At 43.7% G+C, this 16565-nt stretch overlaps 1 protein-coding gene across 1 annotated transcript in view; it reads right to left on the minus strand.

The window, feature by feature from the left end:
* Pld5 (phospholipase D family member 5) overlaps positions 1-7877 on the minus strand; it is a 321195-nt gene extending 313318 nt beyond the window's left edge. The window contains exon 1 of the mRNA XM_052201062.1: positions 7282-7877. Coding sequence (XP_052057022.1) covers positions 7282-7470 — 189 coding nt within the window. The 5' untranslated portion in view covers positions 7471-7877. The remainder of the gene's footprint in view (positions 1-7281) is intronic.
* Positions 7878-16565: the final 8688 nt, after the last annotated feature.

Genomic DNA, 16565 nt, shown 5'->3' on the forward strand with positions numbered 1-16565 from the left:
ACTAACTACCAAAGTTACTGAGCCCATCTATGTACTATTTTCTATTGGTCTGATAATGTGATGAATTACATTAATTAATTATAAAACTTTTGTTTAAACTTTATATTATTGAAACAAACTTGTTTGTCATGTTTTAGTATCAATATCCCATAGGACAACTTATTTATTTTTAACTGTAATTTATCCTATTCTAAACAATGAGACCCTTGACAACAGTATTATATTGTTTTGCTTTTACTTTATTAGTTGCAACATTATAATCATATTGTAAATGTACTTATACAGGTTGCAAACAGGTACCCTAGCCTAGTCTTTGTATAGTTTTTCAGGTTCAACAAGATCATATTTCAGATAATACTTGTTGAATTGAAGCCCTTACCTCACAGTCTCCTAACAATGTTTTTCATATAAAAGACACTCTCAGCAACTGTGTCTTCACGGATGAGATTACTTATGGTGGTTTTGTGTTAGTGGGTTCCATCTTTCTAATCTAAATCTTCAGGCCATTTCTGGATCTAATCTCACAGCTTTCTGGGAGGACAGTGGTCATAGCTCATTGCAGGAAAATACCATGCCCACAAGGTTCCCTATGTTCTTGGAGAATAAAGAAGCACATTTATCACCCAGTGGTCATAGCAGACATCCTTTGGACTGAACCTTATACACAGGTCAGTCGAGAGAGAACTTTGTAATGAAGGTAAGGCTACCTGGGAAAATTTGCTAGTCTCCATTTAAACCAAGGGCTAGATTTGTGATTTCTCAAAATTTTACTCATCTTTCTAATTTTTTTAGACAAAAATTAGAATCTTGGGTCTTGTGGCACACACGTGGAACCCCAGAACAAGAGAGGCTGAAACAGTACAATGACTTGCAAGTTGGACTACACTGAGAGTTTCAGGACAGGTGGACTACATGATGAGCCAGAGAGAATACTGAGAGAAGAATGAGGAGAAGAGGGAGGAGAGAGAAAGGAGGGGAATAGAAAGTGGAGGGGGAAGGATGAGAAAGAAGGGAACAATGACTATGTACCTTTTGTTTAGAAGATATGTATCTTTAAGCATGGCAGTTTGACATCTCTGCTATACCGTGACACTTATGTTGCATCTTAAAATTTCATAGCACAACTTGCAAAGGTATGGACCCCAGGTAACTCACTGCCCCGATGTTGCCAGCTCAGGTAATATTTCTGGGGTGAGATTTTGCCATGCCGTCCACCTTTCTACCTGCGTACCATCTCCCTGTTGATGTAGTATGAGAACATAGGGTTGCTTCTGTCACATCCTAGAGGCTAAAAACCATTATCAGATCTCTTGAACCTTCAACCAAAACAGAAACATTAAAAACTGTTCTACAGGTGTCCCTGGGATAGACACAGAAGTCTATAAGGAAAACTGAAAACACTAGCCAGAAATTGTTATTTTTCTGCTAGATAGATGAAAAGATAAAGCTTCAATTCAATCATCTTGAGCTTCTCAAATTCAAGGTATTGAATGTGGGATGCCCCAGATCATGGTTAAATTCAACAGTCAACAAGCCACACCCAATAGAATTTATAGAAAACAAAACTTCAAAACAAGCTGTTGTACTGATCCTTAGGGAGAGAAGTCCATTAGTGCAAAATACATGTTAACCATGGCGGGGACAAGGGCAACATATGGACCCACTGATATCCATTAGAAAGAGCCCTTGAGACACCTAATGTACCCTTCTCGGTGGATGAGTTAGAGAGGCAGAGAACTTTGCCTCTGTCCAGATTGTCCATTTCGCTTATCTAAAATCACAGGCACTAATCCTGGTGAACATCATTGCCCTTGGGACTTGCCAATCTCTGTGTTTGGTTGATTTTTAATGGAGCATTTTAAAGATTCATCCCTTGGGGTTAAATTGTGTCTCCGTGCTTTACTGATCAGCTCAGTGGGGCACAGTACTTTCATGGGTGTGCTCTGCAGGACATTAATGGCATTATATAAGGCAAGCCTATACCACGGTGGCCAATTTTGCTCTATTCTTTGCCCACCTTGTGAATAATTCATTGCAGGAGGCAAGGGTGAACTTGACATTCATTTACTATTTGCTGGTAGCACCAACAATTAAATCAGATATAAAACACACTTAGAGGAGACAGTTTTTTAAGTTAAGACACTAGATAATGCTCACTCTAAATGAGAACCTTAGAACGTATCTTTTATCCTGTGTGTGTATGTGCTTGCGTGTATACATACATGTAAACAGAGGGGTGCATGCAGGTGGCCAGAGGTCAATGGCAGGTATCTTCTTTGGTCACCCTCCCTCCTCCCCACCCCCTTTTTGAGACAGAGCCACTTAGTAAGCCTGGAGCTTCACCGGTTCATCTAGAATGACTGGCAAGTGAGTTCTGGAGATCTGTCTGTCTCCATCTACCTCAGCTCTGGAATTACAGATACGTATTGCAGCTCTGAGTTTTCATGTAGGTGTTAAAAATCCAAACTTGGGTCTTCCTGCTTGTGCAGTAAGCTCTCTACCAACAAAGCCAGTCCCTTGTCACTTACTTGTCACCAATCTCTTCTTCTTCTCTCCCCTTACAGTTTAAAGAGATTCCCCTGACCAATCTTGCAACGTCATCTTATCAGCACAAGCCAAGAAGGAAACAAGGGTTGGGGACATCTGTAAAGAGCTGGTCTCAGTCACAATGGCCATCAGATATCAAGAGAGGCAAAGAAGCTACCTGAGAATTCCCAGGCAGATGCTAAGCAAAGAGCCACTGGCCAGGAAGAGTAAAACTCCCAGAAAACCAGAAAAGACTAGAAGCATCTTTAACGGTCCAGAGGTCCATACTTTAGGGCTAAGACTATAATACAGGCAAAGCTGATGCTAAATGTAGGTCTTAAGATCATGCTTAAGCAGAGATCAGGGAAGACCAAAGAAGTCATCTTACCTATAGCTGCGTGGCTAATGATCTAACCCAGTCCTAAGAATACACTGAGTGCTTCACAGTGGTCCTATGGAGTGCTAGGAAAAGATATATTTCCTTCCATTCTGGGTTTTGACCTTATCCCCTTTATATCCCTTTCAAGTGAACCTCTGCCATGAAACTTTTTAGCTAATAGGTATGAGTTATACAGATGCATCTCTTGTGGGTAGACACTTCCGACGCCATCTCTAGATTCTCTTGACTTCTAAGCTGCCACGGCAATGAGGGGCATGAGCCATGGCATAGCCATTTCCTTCTGCCAGGCAGGTGGACTCAGAAGAGGAGAGTTCCTACAGACCATACAGATGAGGAGGGCGAAGTCTGCCCGACACACATAGGGCATTTGCTCCTGAAATACAGACAGAGAATACCCCACTGAATCACCATTACAAATGCATAGCTTTTCAAGTATGACTGTATCGTACAGAAAGCCCTTCATCTGCAATTGTCTCGTTTACTGAGAATGGAGTGAAATCCAAAGTCAGGTGTGTCTAACCAGAACCTTTATTTACAACCACGTTAGCACGACCCAGCGGAAGCAAGTGTTAGCAAGACCCAGAGAACAAAGCAAGGCCTCTCCTTCACCCATGTGACCTAGAAAGCCACACCCCCGGCATAAACCTGACCACCCAGCAGAGCAGACTCCTCTCACCCTCTCTCCAATAGGAAAATATAGCAGAAAGTTCAGGAAGAGCATCCAGTGCCAAATGACACCAAATGTCATACAGTCCTCTGAGACAAAATCTTCAAAGGATCCAACCTAGGGAAATGCCAGGGGTGACTCCTGCCCAGGTTGCTTTGGTAAATCCTTTATAATATCCCTCAAGAAAATACTAGAATCCTACACCAAATAAGGCTTTTATTGCTTCTCAACCCCATTGCTTCCTCACGCCATAGGAATTCTGAAACAGAACAGGATGCAAAAACACTTTAAGCCAGCAGTTCTCAACCTGTGGGTCACAACCCCTTTGAGGGTCACAACCCCTTTGAGGGTCACATAGCAGATATGCTGCATATCAGCTATTTACATTTCAATTCATAACAGTAGCAAAATTACAGTCATGAAGCAGCAACAAAATAATTTTGTGATTGGGCGTCTCAACATGAGGAACTGTATTAAAAGGTCACAACATTAGGAAGGTTAAAAACCACTGTTCTAAGCACCAAGAGCCTCACTTATAACGAGTAAGGAAACATTCTGTATGCGACCGAAACTTACAATTTTCTCAAATGTACAAGCAGAATTTGAAGTTCAGAGTTTACCGTATAGAATGTATGCTACATTCTTGCACATTCTAACCGTGACTTAGGAGTGGGACATTTCCCTACATATATTTCTGTCTTTCCTTGGTTATGTCAGTGTTTTGAGATAGCACATTTTGTAGCCCAGGCTGTCTTTGATCTACAGATCCTGTTGCTTCAGCATACTAAGGACTGATATCTCAGACATGTGACACTATGTCCAAGTGAGTATTTATTTTCACTTTGAGGCCCCAGGATAACCCAGAAATCACTAAGCAGTCCAGGCCGTCTCTGCATCAGTACCACCCAGTACTGGGACTTGGGGCATTACTTACAAATCTTCATTTTAAGTCTCAACTAACTAATGTAAGCAAATGTTAAGATCAACTGAATGTATTCCGATCCAACTCATGTCACTTTCTTCTTGTACAGCCTGAAACTCATCTGATGTCTTTTAGCCAAAGTAAGAGATAACTTACTCTCACTTTTAGCAAAGTGGGCAGAAATATATTATTTAGCTGTCACTTTATACTGTGTTATTGACTTTCAGATTAAGCCGTGCCTCTAAAGTCTGGCTAGAATCCACGCGCTGCCACAATTCATCTCGGGGAATCCCGTTACTGTGATGACTAAATGTATGTGTCATTTTAAGTCATAATTTATTTATTCCCTAAATATTTAGATTGGCTTTCAAAGCACCAAACGGCCAAGTAGGCTGTTTTTCAGCATGTGATCTCCGTCTCCATCACAATTATTTCTTCATTTTTTTCACCGTAATAAAAAATGGTGATCATCTATCTATATGATCAAACAGACCAGAGGGATGATTTTTAACTTACCCTTGACTTTCTATGACACCCTCAACTTGCTCCCTGTGACAGCTAAACTAGAAGTGGGTGGTTTATAATGAACGTAATGCAATATGTTCACGCTCTATGTAATACCGATATACCAGGTTACATATTATACATGTTATAGGCTGAAACATAAATTAACAGCAACCTGCCTAAATATCATAGCACACAAACACCGAGTGCTTGAGTTCAAATAAAATTTGTATCTTTATATGACTTTATCTTTTCACAGCGTGCTTATAAACACTAATTCATTAAAATGGTAATATTTCAAAGAGGCCAGAGAATATACCAAAAATCACTTGAAGTAAAAGCTCCACTTCTAGTTGAAGGCAAATATGGAAGATAGAACATATATCTCATATAAACATAGTTTTAAAAGCAAAACAAATGATACTCTGACTTCAACATCAAATGAAGCACATGACTTTTTTTTTTTTAATGAATGCCGTGTTCTCTTTAGGACATCTGAGTGACAAGTGCAGATGCTCTCATACTCACAAATAACCCAACCTCCCTACGCTTCTTCCCTCATCCTCAAACAAGACGAGCATCCTACACTCAAAGCAGAAAGGAGAGGCTGCTGTCGCCCATGAGGTAGACCCAATACTTCCAACGCAAATCAGAAAGTGGAAAAACATTCCAGTATAACCTATGCAGCAGCGTCTGGGACTCCGGATGACACACTCGCAGAAGGTTGCGCTATTGATTTTCAGTAAGAGTATGAAGGAAATGGGGCAGCCTAAAGCAGCCACTGCAAATGAATGCACAATTATGATGAAATGAATAATAAAGGGTATTCTGTTTCCATGCTGAGGCCTGAGGCTGGGGCTAGTTTTCTCAAGAGCATCCGGAGCTACATTACACAAAGATGATGATCCTACCTATCCCCTATAAACTTGAGACATTACTGATCCTTTCCCCTTCATCCTGGAGGGAGCATTTTTTTAAAGAGCGTTTTAAAACAGGTATTGCTGTTGCCTTTCGAACAGTCAACTTGCACTGCTGCCCTAGACATCCTTCAGAGATCGCCCCTGTCTTAAGGATCCAAGGTACCCTTTTGGTTCTCTCCAGGCAAAACAGAGCCTTTTACTCAACTCAACTCGGAGCTTTAAATAAGGGCTTTAGAATTAGTCATTGCATGATTTAATCCGGCCCTCAAAAAGGCAAGGGTTGTCCTTTCAGCTTCTAACAGAAAGACTCACTCCCACCCTTCTTCCTAGGGACACTGTTGGTGAGGCAAACCTCAGGAATGGCTTGAGGGACCAGATGGGATTCAGGTGGCACAGCGCTGGGGGTTGGGAGGTGGGGGGGATTCATGAGTTTCTAGCGTTTTCCATAATCTTATGTTTTATCATTATTGATGTGGTGACCCAAACACCAGGAATCCTCCACATACCTTTAGCAGGCTCAGTTTAGGTTGTGCAGGTCTGCTGAGGTTAAAGGGCAGTTCTCACCTACTGCTGGCCCACCCGAGGTTCTTAGTTTCATTTTAACGTTTGGTTAAGGGGATATGGACCGGTCAGATTTTTAAGTGTGGATTCCCAAAAGTCCTTGTCGAAAGAATGGTAGGTCTTAAGGACTCAGCCCCAGAGTCAAAGACCCAAATCGTCACTGGAGAGAGGAGGAGTGTAGGGGTGAGGGAATCCACATCCCTGGGGCTCACTGTTCAGAGTGCAGATTGCTGGGGACCTCTGATCTGTCCTTTCTCAATGCAGAGTCTCTCTCCACTTGGGCTCAGGTGAAGAGACTCCCTAAAAACTAATGCTGGCCAGCATCACAGCAGACACTGCCAAAAGCTTTGGCTCACCAGCGACAACTTTATTGCAGGGTTTTTGTAGTTTCTGCACTGAGTAAAAGAGCTTCAACGAGCCAGGTGAACATCCCACTGAAACCATCCTTGTGCAAAACCTAGTCCCCCGCAACCAGGCACTCTTCTCACAGGGAATCCCAGAACACAACACGGTGCACATAAACCCTACAGGAACATCTAGTCAGGAGATCTCTGGGATGCCGGGACTGGTGTACCTAAAGAGAACCTTTCTTTTTCTCCATGCAGTTGAGTCATTAAGCAAAAAAAGTGCATGAGATACCTCAGGGTTGACAAACTACACAAGCACCCCGGCCCTAAGGGCGGAGTGCCCGTTGGGGGCCCCACTAGGGACCCTACACCCTTAGTGCTCCGATTGACCACCTAGCTGCCCCCCAGCGCTCCAGGGAGCGAGTGGTCCTTACGTGTTCCAGCTTATCTTTCCTCCGGAGCCAGACGCTGGCGCTGTAGTCCTGCTGCTTGACACTGCTGTAGAAGTTCGCGCCCACTCGGGTCAGGCTGGGCGAGGGTTCCTTGGGGCGGCTTTTCAACCTCATCTGCTCGAAGCCCTCGTGGGGGGAGGCCGAGAGCCACTCGTGCTGCCGGATCTCCATCCTGACATGACCAGGCGGCTGCCCGACGCGCAACCCACTCGGGATGGGAGCAGGGAGCCGCCGGCGAGCGAGAGGCCAGGCGGGCTGTGAGATGGAGCTGAAGGAGAGAGAGGGGTGCACAGGGTGCCGATCGCCCTCGGAGAACACGGGGTGCTGATCGTCCAAGGGGTGTGCAGCGCGCTGGCTAGAGGCACGGGAGCGGGGACAAGGGGAGAGGGACAGAGGAGGGAAGGTGTCGCAGGGTAGGGGTTGGGAGAAGGGGTGGGGGAGGGAACGGATGAGGGGACTGGACAAAGGGAGACCGGGAAGGAGTGGATGCCTGCTCCCGAGTGGCAGAAGTCAGGGTGCAGCGGAGGTGGCCGCGACGTCGCCTGCCGCTGCGGTCCCGGGCGGGAGCTCCGCTCGCGGCTGCTCCGCACCAACTGGAACCGGGGCCCGAAGCGGGAGGGAGGCGGGGGTGGGGTGCGGTGGGAGGGGCCCAGCGGCCGAGCCGAGCCCGCAGGTTGATGCAGTGAGGAGCCGCCCGGAGGCGAGCTCTGAGTCCGGCCGCCGCCCTCTGCGCGCGCCTCTCTCCAGCCAGCCAGCTCGCCAGCCTGCCTCGCCCTGCCCTCGCCCTAGCCCTGGCCTGCGCGGGTTCTCGCTGGCAAACCACCGAGCGGCTGGGGAAGTGAGCGCTGTCCGCGCGCGATTGCGGGCAAGACTCAGGAGTACCACGCTCCAGGAAGCTAACACCTCCGCTCCGCGCGGCTCCAGTTCCTTCTGACTCCACTATCTATCCTTGCTCTGAAAGTTCACTAACTTCCCACCTCTGGCGCCCAGGCATCTCATCCCTGGGGACTTGACGAGAGTGTCCCCAGAAAATGGCTTAGAGGACGGACATATATTTTTGTGAACCTCGCACTGTACTTCATCTGAGGATGCCGCGATGCGATGCATGCCTCTCCATGAACCAGGGTAGTCCTCCTCTGTCCACTTTGTAGGATCTGTCACTTCTTGGTTCTCAGGGTCCCCGAAGCTGTCCGGACTTGATAACTCTGGAGTGGCCACCCAACACCAGCCTACATCTAGTATTTGGATTTTCTTCCTTATTTGTGTGTGGCTGACTCCTGTACGGTTCTTTCTGCAGCTTCTAGGCTCACAGGGGCTGAGGATGACAGTGGCAGTTAATAACTGAATCTTAAATTCCTTATTCTTCATTCTCCCTTGCAGTCAATGGCTGAAAAGATGTTTTTTGTTGTTGTTGTTGTTGTTGTTGTTTTTGGTTTGTTGTTTTAATTAGAAAACTGAAATGTAACTATTGTTAATGATTGCAAGGTCCGGGTTTAAAAGCCTAGAAAATCCATGTAAATGTAAGAACCACCTGGAGTGTTTGAAAAATCTGCAGGGGGTAAACTTATCTAGCCCCCACCTGTCCCAGCCAACTCCCAGCATTCTGAACTCAGATGTTGGCTTCAAAGAAAGACATTCCAAGTTGGAATCTGTCAAACTCCTGAAGAGACCAGTCTCATTCTATTCAGAGTCCCCATTTTATATGAGCCGTCGGGGAGGGCTAAACCAGGAGGGTAGAGTCCGGGCTTTGCATGACCAAGCCCTGGCTCATACCGTCTCTTCAAATGCTATGCAAAAATAATGGTTGAAATAGAATCCCGTGGGCAGTCCATGTGAGGAAGAGGCAACTGAGTACAAATAGACAATTTTCAGTCTTAACATCTAAGCTACCGAGCAGAGTGGCCTATGGGCTGTAGCTAAAGCTCACAGCTAATTCTGCACAATAAATATGAAGCCCGTTTTCCAGTGAGGGATCTGTGGCTGAAGGAGAAACCACACTTGCAAACACTAGTACTTGAGCCGGACTTTAAAAACTGTGGTTGGTAGTAGCCCTTTGGTCAGCTGCTTACCTAGGAAGGGCACGATCTTGACTCCAATCCCTATATAACAATAGATTAAGAATTCCATTTTATAAAGGAATGTAATTCCATTGTGTAATATCTTCCATTTTGTACTATAATGATCTATCATATTATTCATCATCTCAGTTTTTAGTATTACAATTTTTTAAGTATAAACACACACACACACTGTAAAGGGATACAATTAGTTACAATGGATACAAGCTGATTGCCTTTCTGGGAAGACTTGTCTTACTCACAGGGATGCTGCTGAAGACAATATGTAACTTCCACACCTTGGAGTCTTTAGTTAGACAATTCAGACTAATAATGAAGTAATAATGTATTTTACCACAGAAGAATTTAAACAAATGTTTCCCATATCAAGCTGGTTTTTGAGCTGAGTTGATTTTATGCTTTTCTAAGGGAAAACATTCTGGAAGTTTCTATCTCAGTTTTTTAAGACTGCAAAGAGTGTGTATCTATCGCAACGTATATGTGACAGTAAACTACTGATCTGAGCATTGTCATTGATTTGCAGACAATGTCTGCTGTGTTCAAAAACAGTCAGGCCAAGCGTGAATTCCTACTGCGTCATGCTGACCCTCATTAACGTAGCACATCAGGTGTAAAGCGGACTCAATGAGTCTAGTACGTGTGTGTATTTTTACTCACAGCCTTTCCTTCCATCTTTGACTCTTGTTCAAGTTTATTGTTTGTGGCACTAATGTGGAACTTTCCAGCTGATGTTCAAAAGAACATTTTATATCAGATTCAATTTGATTCCAACTACTGGAAGGAAGAAAAAGATGTCTGAAGATGACCAGTTTTACAGGATTGCTGCACTGGAAGAGATATTAGGAGAGGATTAACTTTGTGGAACTCACAAATGACTCCCATAACACTTATTCCTGGGCATTTTCTCAACCCTTTGGTCTGCTGGATGCGGTGTAAATATTATATATAATTTATCTTGCCAGCCCTTTGGCTTCTTGCAAACTGAAGCCATGCATTATCCTTTACTGTGCCAATAGTGCCTCACTGAGAATCACACAATAAACCATGCAGAATAGATCGATGAATGCTAACACCCCACAATCCAGTTTTGTTTCTTTTTCTTTGAGAGAGAATTCAAAATTACAATACTCAAGAGTTCAGGGCCAGATCGGTGGCTCAATATATTAAGTGCACTTGCCACCAAGCTTGACAGTTTGGGTTGGATCCCTAAACATGGTAGGAGGAGCCAACTAAGTCCTGCCAGGTGTCCTCTGCCTCTACAGGCCCACCATGGGACCCTCTCACTGTCCCCACCACCACAAAAGCAAAACGAATAAACAAAATATTCAGATTTGAGAACTACCACCTCCTTTAATTGCTTATGATTTCCTCTTTTTTTTTTTTTTTTTTTTGGAACGATTTTATTGGGGGAGGGTTCATCAATCCTTCTTGCTCATGGCTGCCAGCACGTTGGTCAGCTCCTGCTCCTGCCGCTTTCTCTTGGCCCAGATGTGCATGCCCACCCTCTTCTTGATGAACTTGAGTGCACACTTGTCCTTCTACATTTTGAGCAACTCCACGGTGCTCCGATCTCAGGGCGCAAAGCCGCACACCGCCCGGATCATGTCCCGCATGAACTTGGCGTCTTGGCCCTTGTTGAAGCCCACGGCTATGGGGTAGCGCAGGCGCATGGCTGCGGCTCTCCGATGGCGGCCAGGACAGGAAGAACTGCGCCGAGCAGAATCGATCCTCGGCTTTTATATTTGGTTTCTACTAGCTTCAGGTTCATAAAACAATTGAGGGTGTATTAGTCAGCTTTCTGTTACTGTAAGAAACACCCGAGGCGGTCAACATTTAGAAAGAGGAAAGGCTTATTTGGGTTTGAATTGGAGGGCTCCATCCATGACTGACAGCCTACTGTTTGGGGCAGGCAGTGAGGCAGCTTGTCACAGCAGATGGCGAGCTGCTCGCCTCCCAGTGGGGCAGCACAGGAAGGAAGATGACAAGAATACTTCCCACAGGCCTCCTTGTCTTAAAGGTTCCATCACCTTCTAATGTCACAGGCTGAGGACCAAGCCTTTAAGCAACATGAGTCTTTGAGGAACTTTTATTTAAAACCACCAGAGGAATAATAACTTTTACTTGCTCCAATGATTACGACCGGAGAGGACTGAGAAAATACTGCCTAAACTACGGAGATCTTATTGTTCTAGGAATTGCCAGGCACCAGAATGTTCTCTGCATTCCTCTAACAACTGTCATCGTTCCCTTCAATGGTTTTCAAATGCAAAAGTGTTTAGTGCGGAAACTGCATTCAGCCGCACACTCAGGTTTCACTGATATTTGTATTTATTCTAGGAGAGCTTTATTCTACAATGGCTATCTGTGCTTTAGTGCTTTAAAACCACGTGAAATAGCAAGAAACGCACATATCTACTCATTTCAAATTCAAACTTAAAAGATGTCCTTGACTATGACCTGTTAATATTGTGTGGATCTAACCGTCCAGCATGAGCATGAAACCTAAGACCTAACGTACCAAGAAGTAACAGAATATCCTGTTAAAGCCCCCACAGCTGTGGCAATACCTGATATTTCCATAATATCTACATCTGTGGCACAGGCATCCCTTTGTCATGTTCCTTTCAGGGAAAAAATGACCTGAAAGCACTTTTGCTATTTGCTGCCAGCTCTGTCCTTTTTTTTTTTTTCTTGACCCAGAAATTTAAAGTTCAGAGGCATTAAATACCTGCTCAAATCCACTGTTTAGTAAGTCAGAGTGTGAGATAAAACAGCAATCCCCAACTCTAACTAAAGATATGGTCCCCATCATTTCTACATTTAAAAACCTCAAGTGATTCTTTCTTAGTGTGTGTGTACATGTGTGTGTGTGTGTGCGTGCGTGCGTGCGTGCGCGCGCACATGTATGCATGTGAGCCCAAAAGTCGACACTGGGTGGCTTTCTCAATTGCACTTTACAAGGGTCTCTTCACGAAGCCTGGAACTCCCCACCCCGGTTAGATTGCTTGGCTGGTGAGCCCAGGAGTCCTGTCTCTGCTGCTCTCCTAGAGCTGGGGTTACCAATGCTAGCCTCCCATACCCAGCTTTTGTGGGAACTGAGCATCCAAACTCATGGTTTGTCCTCCTGGTTGTACGGCGAGTGCTTTACCAACTGAGTCTTCTCCTCAGCCACTTCTCAATGGTGGTATGTTTTATTTTATATTTTATTTTATTTGCATGTATATTTTCATTAAGTATTACTGGGTTTTGTTAGAAGCTTACCACTAATGAACAACAACAAAAAAAAAAGAAATTCAATAATTAGAACTTCCCTGATAAATCCTAATGACTTTTCACTTTGCAAGTCTGTGTTGAACCATAGGCCCAAGAATGTCTCTATTCTCTGTTATCAAAAAGCATATGTAACAGCTAACATAGCCTTGGTTTTCAAATTAGATGTTAATTATAAGCTTATTTCTGTAGAAAATTTAGATGAAGCGCTTCTATTTGAACAAAATCAGAGTATCCCCAGATTTAAAATGTTTTCTGAATGGCTATGCAAACATTCATACTCACTGAGAAGTGTGCTTTATTTTGCACTATTGTCTCTATTTTAAAAGTTATTGGTTAGGTAGAAAATGAAATTCTAAAACATGTTAAATTGCTAATAAAGTAGGTCTATCTACTCAGACACATATCTCAGACTAGCAGTTCCCACTTGGAGAGCTGTGTAAGCACTGTGGTGTCTGGTCTTTGATGCCATCTGATTATTTAATTCTTACAAAGATCCTGCAAGATAAACAGAGCCATCCCCATGTGTAGGAATCTACTTTCTAATGTTAGATCAGTGCAGACTGTGTCATTTGTGAATAGAAGTTTATTTAGCTGTCAGTTAGGGACGATGAACAGGTCATGCATAGAGAGGGCTTTCATGGATGTACAGGTCATGTATGGAGAAGGCTCTCATGGACATGCAGATCAAGTATGAAGAGGGATTTCATGTTGCATTGGAACAGATGGTGAAATTGTGTACAACAGATAAAACCTACAAGGCAGAGTTTCAATTGCAACCCTTTCTCGTAACAACAATCCTATTCAGTCTGTGACTGCTCTATTCTATGTACAAGAAAACTTATCACATCTCATTAGGCCACCGCCCAGTATCACTACATTGGGCTCACATTTCCAATAATGAATTGGGGTGGCACATTTCAAACCATAGCACCACGTTGAAAATGAGGAAGCAAAGACTCAAAGTTACAAAGGAGGTAAAAGCAGTATGGCTGCTATAGGGGCTCCATCCCACGTGCCTTTTCACGCAGCCACTGTAGGAGGAACAGCAGGCCTCACGGACAAGGTAGTTGCCACTTCCACATGAGGGCCTAACTAAAGCCTTCCTAAGAGCCTAGAGATTGGTGATGCAGATAATGTCAGCCACTCAGGAACTGCCACTTGGAGGACAGGCTTGCTTTGGACCAATGGGATGAGGGTAGAGGGTATAAAGGGTGCTCTCTGAAAATTAATAAAGGAGCTTGTCTCTGCATTCTCACCTGTTCCCGGAGTCTGTGTCATTGACTCAGTGCCTTCTCATCTACTGCCTCCAAGGGGAACACTGGGTAGAATGGAGGACTCAGGCAACAAGCCAATACACTAAATTCCTACGATGTGTGGCTCTTAACAACACAAGAGGAACCAAATCATATGATACTAGAGGTTTGCCCAGCTCAGTTTACAAGGTACCAAATATGAAGACTCAAGTGAGTTGCTTTGCTTAGTCAATCTTTCAAGTTGCTAATGTCTGGAAACCATTTAGGACAGGAAATGTAAAAATACTTCACTGGGTAACATGCATAAAGCAGGTAGTTGAAAGAGTTAACTGGATAATCCAATATATCTGAAAGACTCTAGTAAGATGTGCAAAATTTCAGTTCTCTCAAGCTCATTGCATGGATGGATTAGTCAGCCAATTGATTCAACTGCCACCTCATTTGGTCATTGTGCCCATGGCCTGTGAGTTATGATTAAATAATTGTAAAATACTAATTAACTACTTCAAAGTTATTTTCCTTGATAGTCCAAATTTTAATTGTTTATTATATTAGTCAATTCTCCATTACTATAACAAAATAGCTAGGAAATTAATTTAAAAGAGAAAAGGTGTGTTTTAATGGAACAGAGGTTGTTGTCCATGATTGAGGAGCTCCATTATTTTGAGTTTCAAGTAGGAGGCTGAGGTGGCGAGAGTTGGAACCAGACGGAAGAGTGAAAGAACTTACATCACTTGTCCCATAATCTCTTTCAAGGATGTATGCACAGTGACCTAAGACTCACTGGATAGACCTCACCTTCTAAAAGGCTTAACATTCTCAATAGCATCATGTTAGGTATAAAAGTTTTAATACACAGACTTTTGTGGAGTATTCAACACAAAAGATATACTATACCTAGGATGATCTGCATATTTCACATGGTCCCCAGAAAAATGTATGTCCAACTCAACAGTGATGAAAGAAATCTCTAACTGGAGTATATTTCTTACACATCTGTAGATCCTTGAAACTGGTATCTACTCTTAAATCAAATGAGGTGAGAATGGTACTTACTGCCTGTACGCATCTTGCACAGTGGGTGTTGACTGCACTCAGGTTCAGAGCTTGTAAAACTTCCCTTCTGCTTTAAAAGCCTGTTGTTATTGAGAACAATATAGAATTAGTGTCATAAAACAATCTGAACATCTCTGACAACCGCCATCTGCTCTCTGTGTTAAAGAGGGGCCTGCTAACTCCTCAGAACTTCATTCCTGACACAGAGTAAATGTTCCTACAGTAAATCACTTAAACAAGTGTAACCCAACAAGGAGTCTCAGTGCTGGTCCATGCCATGGTTGGCAGCTCTGTACATGTCACAGCACATGTGAAAAGAGGAGGTGAGTTCATATTTCCTGATAAAAAGGTAAGAAAACCCAGAGGTGAGTTTTTTCACTTCCCTCTTTGTCCATTTGTTTGTCTGTATTTTTGAGAAAGGGTCACTTGGAGCCCCCACTGACCTTGAACTCCTGACCATCCTGCCTTCACCTCCCAAATATTAGACTTGCAGGCCTGCACCACTGCACCTGGCTCACAGAGCTAATTTTTGTGTTTAGTGACTCAAGTTTTCCATGCTCTCAGGTTTTCTGAACCAATGATTTCTTCTTCCATCCTTTCTTTTTTTTTTTTTTGTCCTCAGCAGTTTTAATTTTATTTTTACTTTTGAGATTATGATACAATTACATAACTATTCTCTTACCTTTTCTTATTCCAAACCCTCTCAAATATCAATCCTGGCTCACTATCAAATTCATGGTCACTTTTTTTTTTACCAATTAAAATTACATGTGTATATGTATACTATATATTCTTTTTTATTGGATATTTTATTTATTTACATTTCAAATGTAATTCCTTTTCCCGGTTTTCCCTCAGGGAACCCTTTATCCTATCCTCTCTCCTCCTGCTTCTATGAGGGGGCTCACCCCACCACACACCCACTTCAACCTCCCTGCCATGGCATTCCCCTACACTGGGGCATCCAGGCTTCATATGACCAAGGGCCTCTCCTCCCATTGATGCCCAACAAGGCCATCCTCTGTTACAGATGTGGCTGGAGCCATGGGACCATACATGTGTACTCTTTGGTTGGTGGACTAGTTCCTGGGAGCTCTGGGGGGGGGGGCGGTTCTGGATGGTTGATATTGCTGTTTTTCCTATGACTTGCAAACTGCTTCAGGTCCTTCAGTCCTTTCTCTAACTCTTCCATTGGGGATCCTGAGCTCAGTTCAATGGTTGATTATGAATATACACCTCTATATTTGCAAGTTCTTGCAGAGCCTCTCAGGAGACAGCTATATCAGGCTCCTGTCAGCAAGCACATCTTGGCATCTGCAAAAGTGTCTGGGTTTGGTGTCCATATATGGGATGGATGCCCAGGTGGAGAAGTCTCTGGGTGGCCTTTCCTTCAGTCTCTGCTCCACACTTTGTCTCATATTTCCTCCTATGAGTATTTTGTCCCCCCTTTTGAGAAGTACCAAAGCATTCATACTTTGGTCTTCCTTCTTTTTGATCTTCATGTGGTCTGTGAATTGTACCTTGGGCATTCCAAGCTTTGGGGCTAATACCCACTTATCAATGAGTGCCTATAATGTGTGTTCATTTCCATTCATTTGCCTAACAA

This window comes from Apodemus sylvaticus, chromosome 12, assembly GCF_947179515.1.
Source record: "Apodemus sylvaticus chromosome 12, mApoSyl1.1, whole genome shotgun sequence".
Lineage (NCBI taxonomy): Eukaryota > Metazoa > Chordata > Mammalia > Rodentia > Muridae > Apodemus > Apodemus sylvaticus.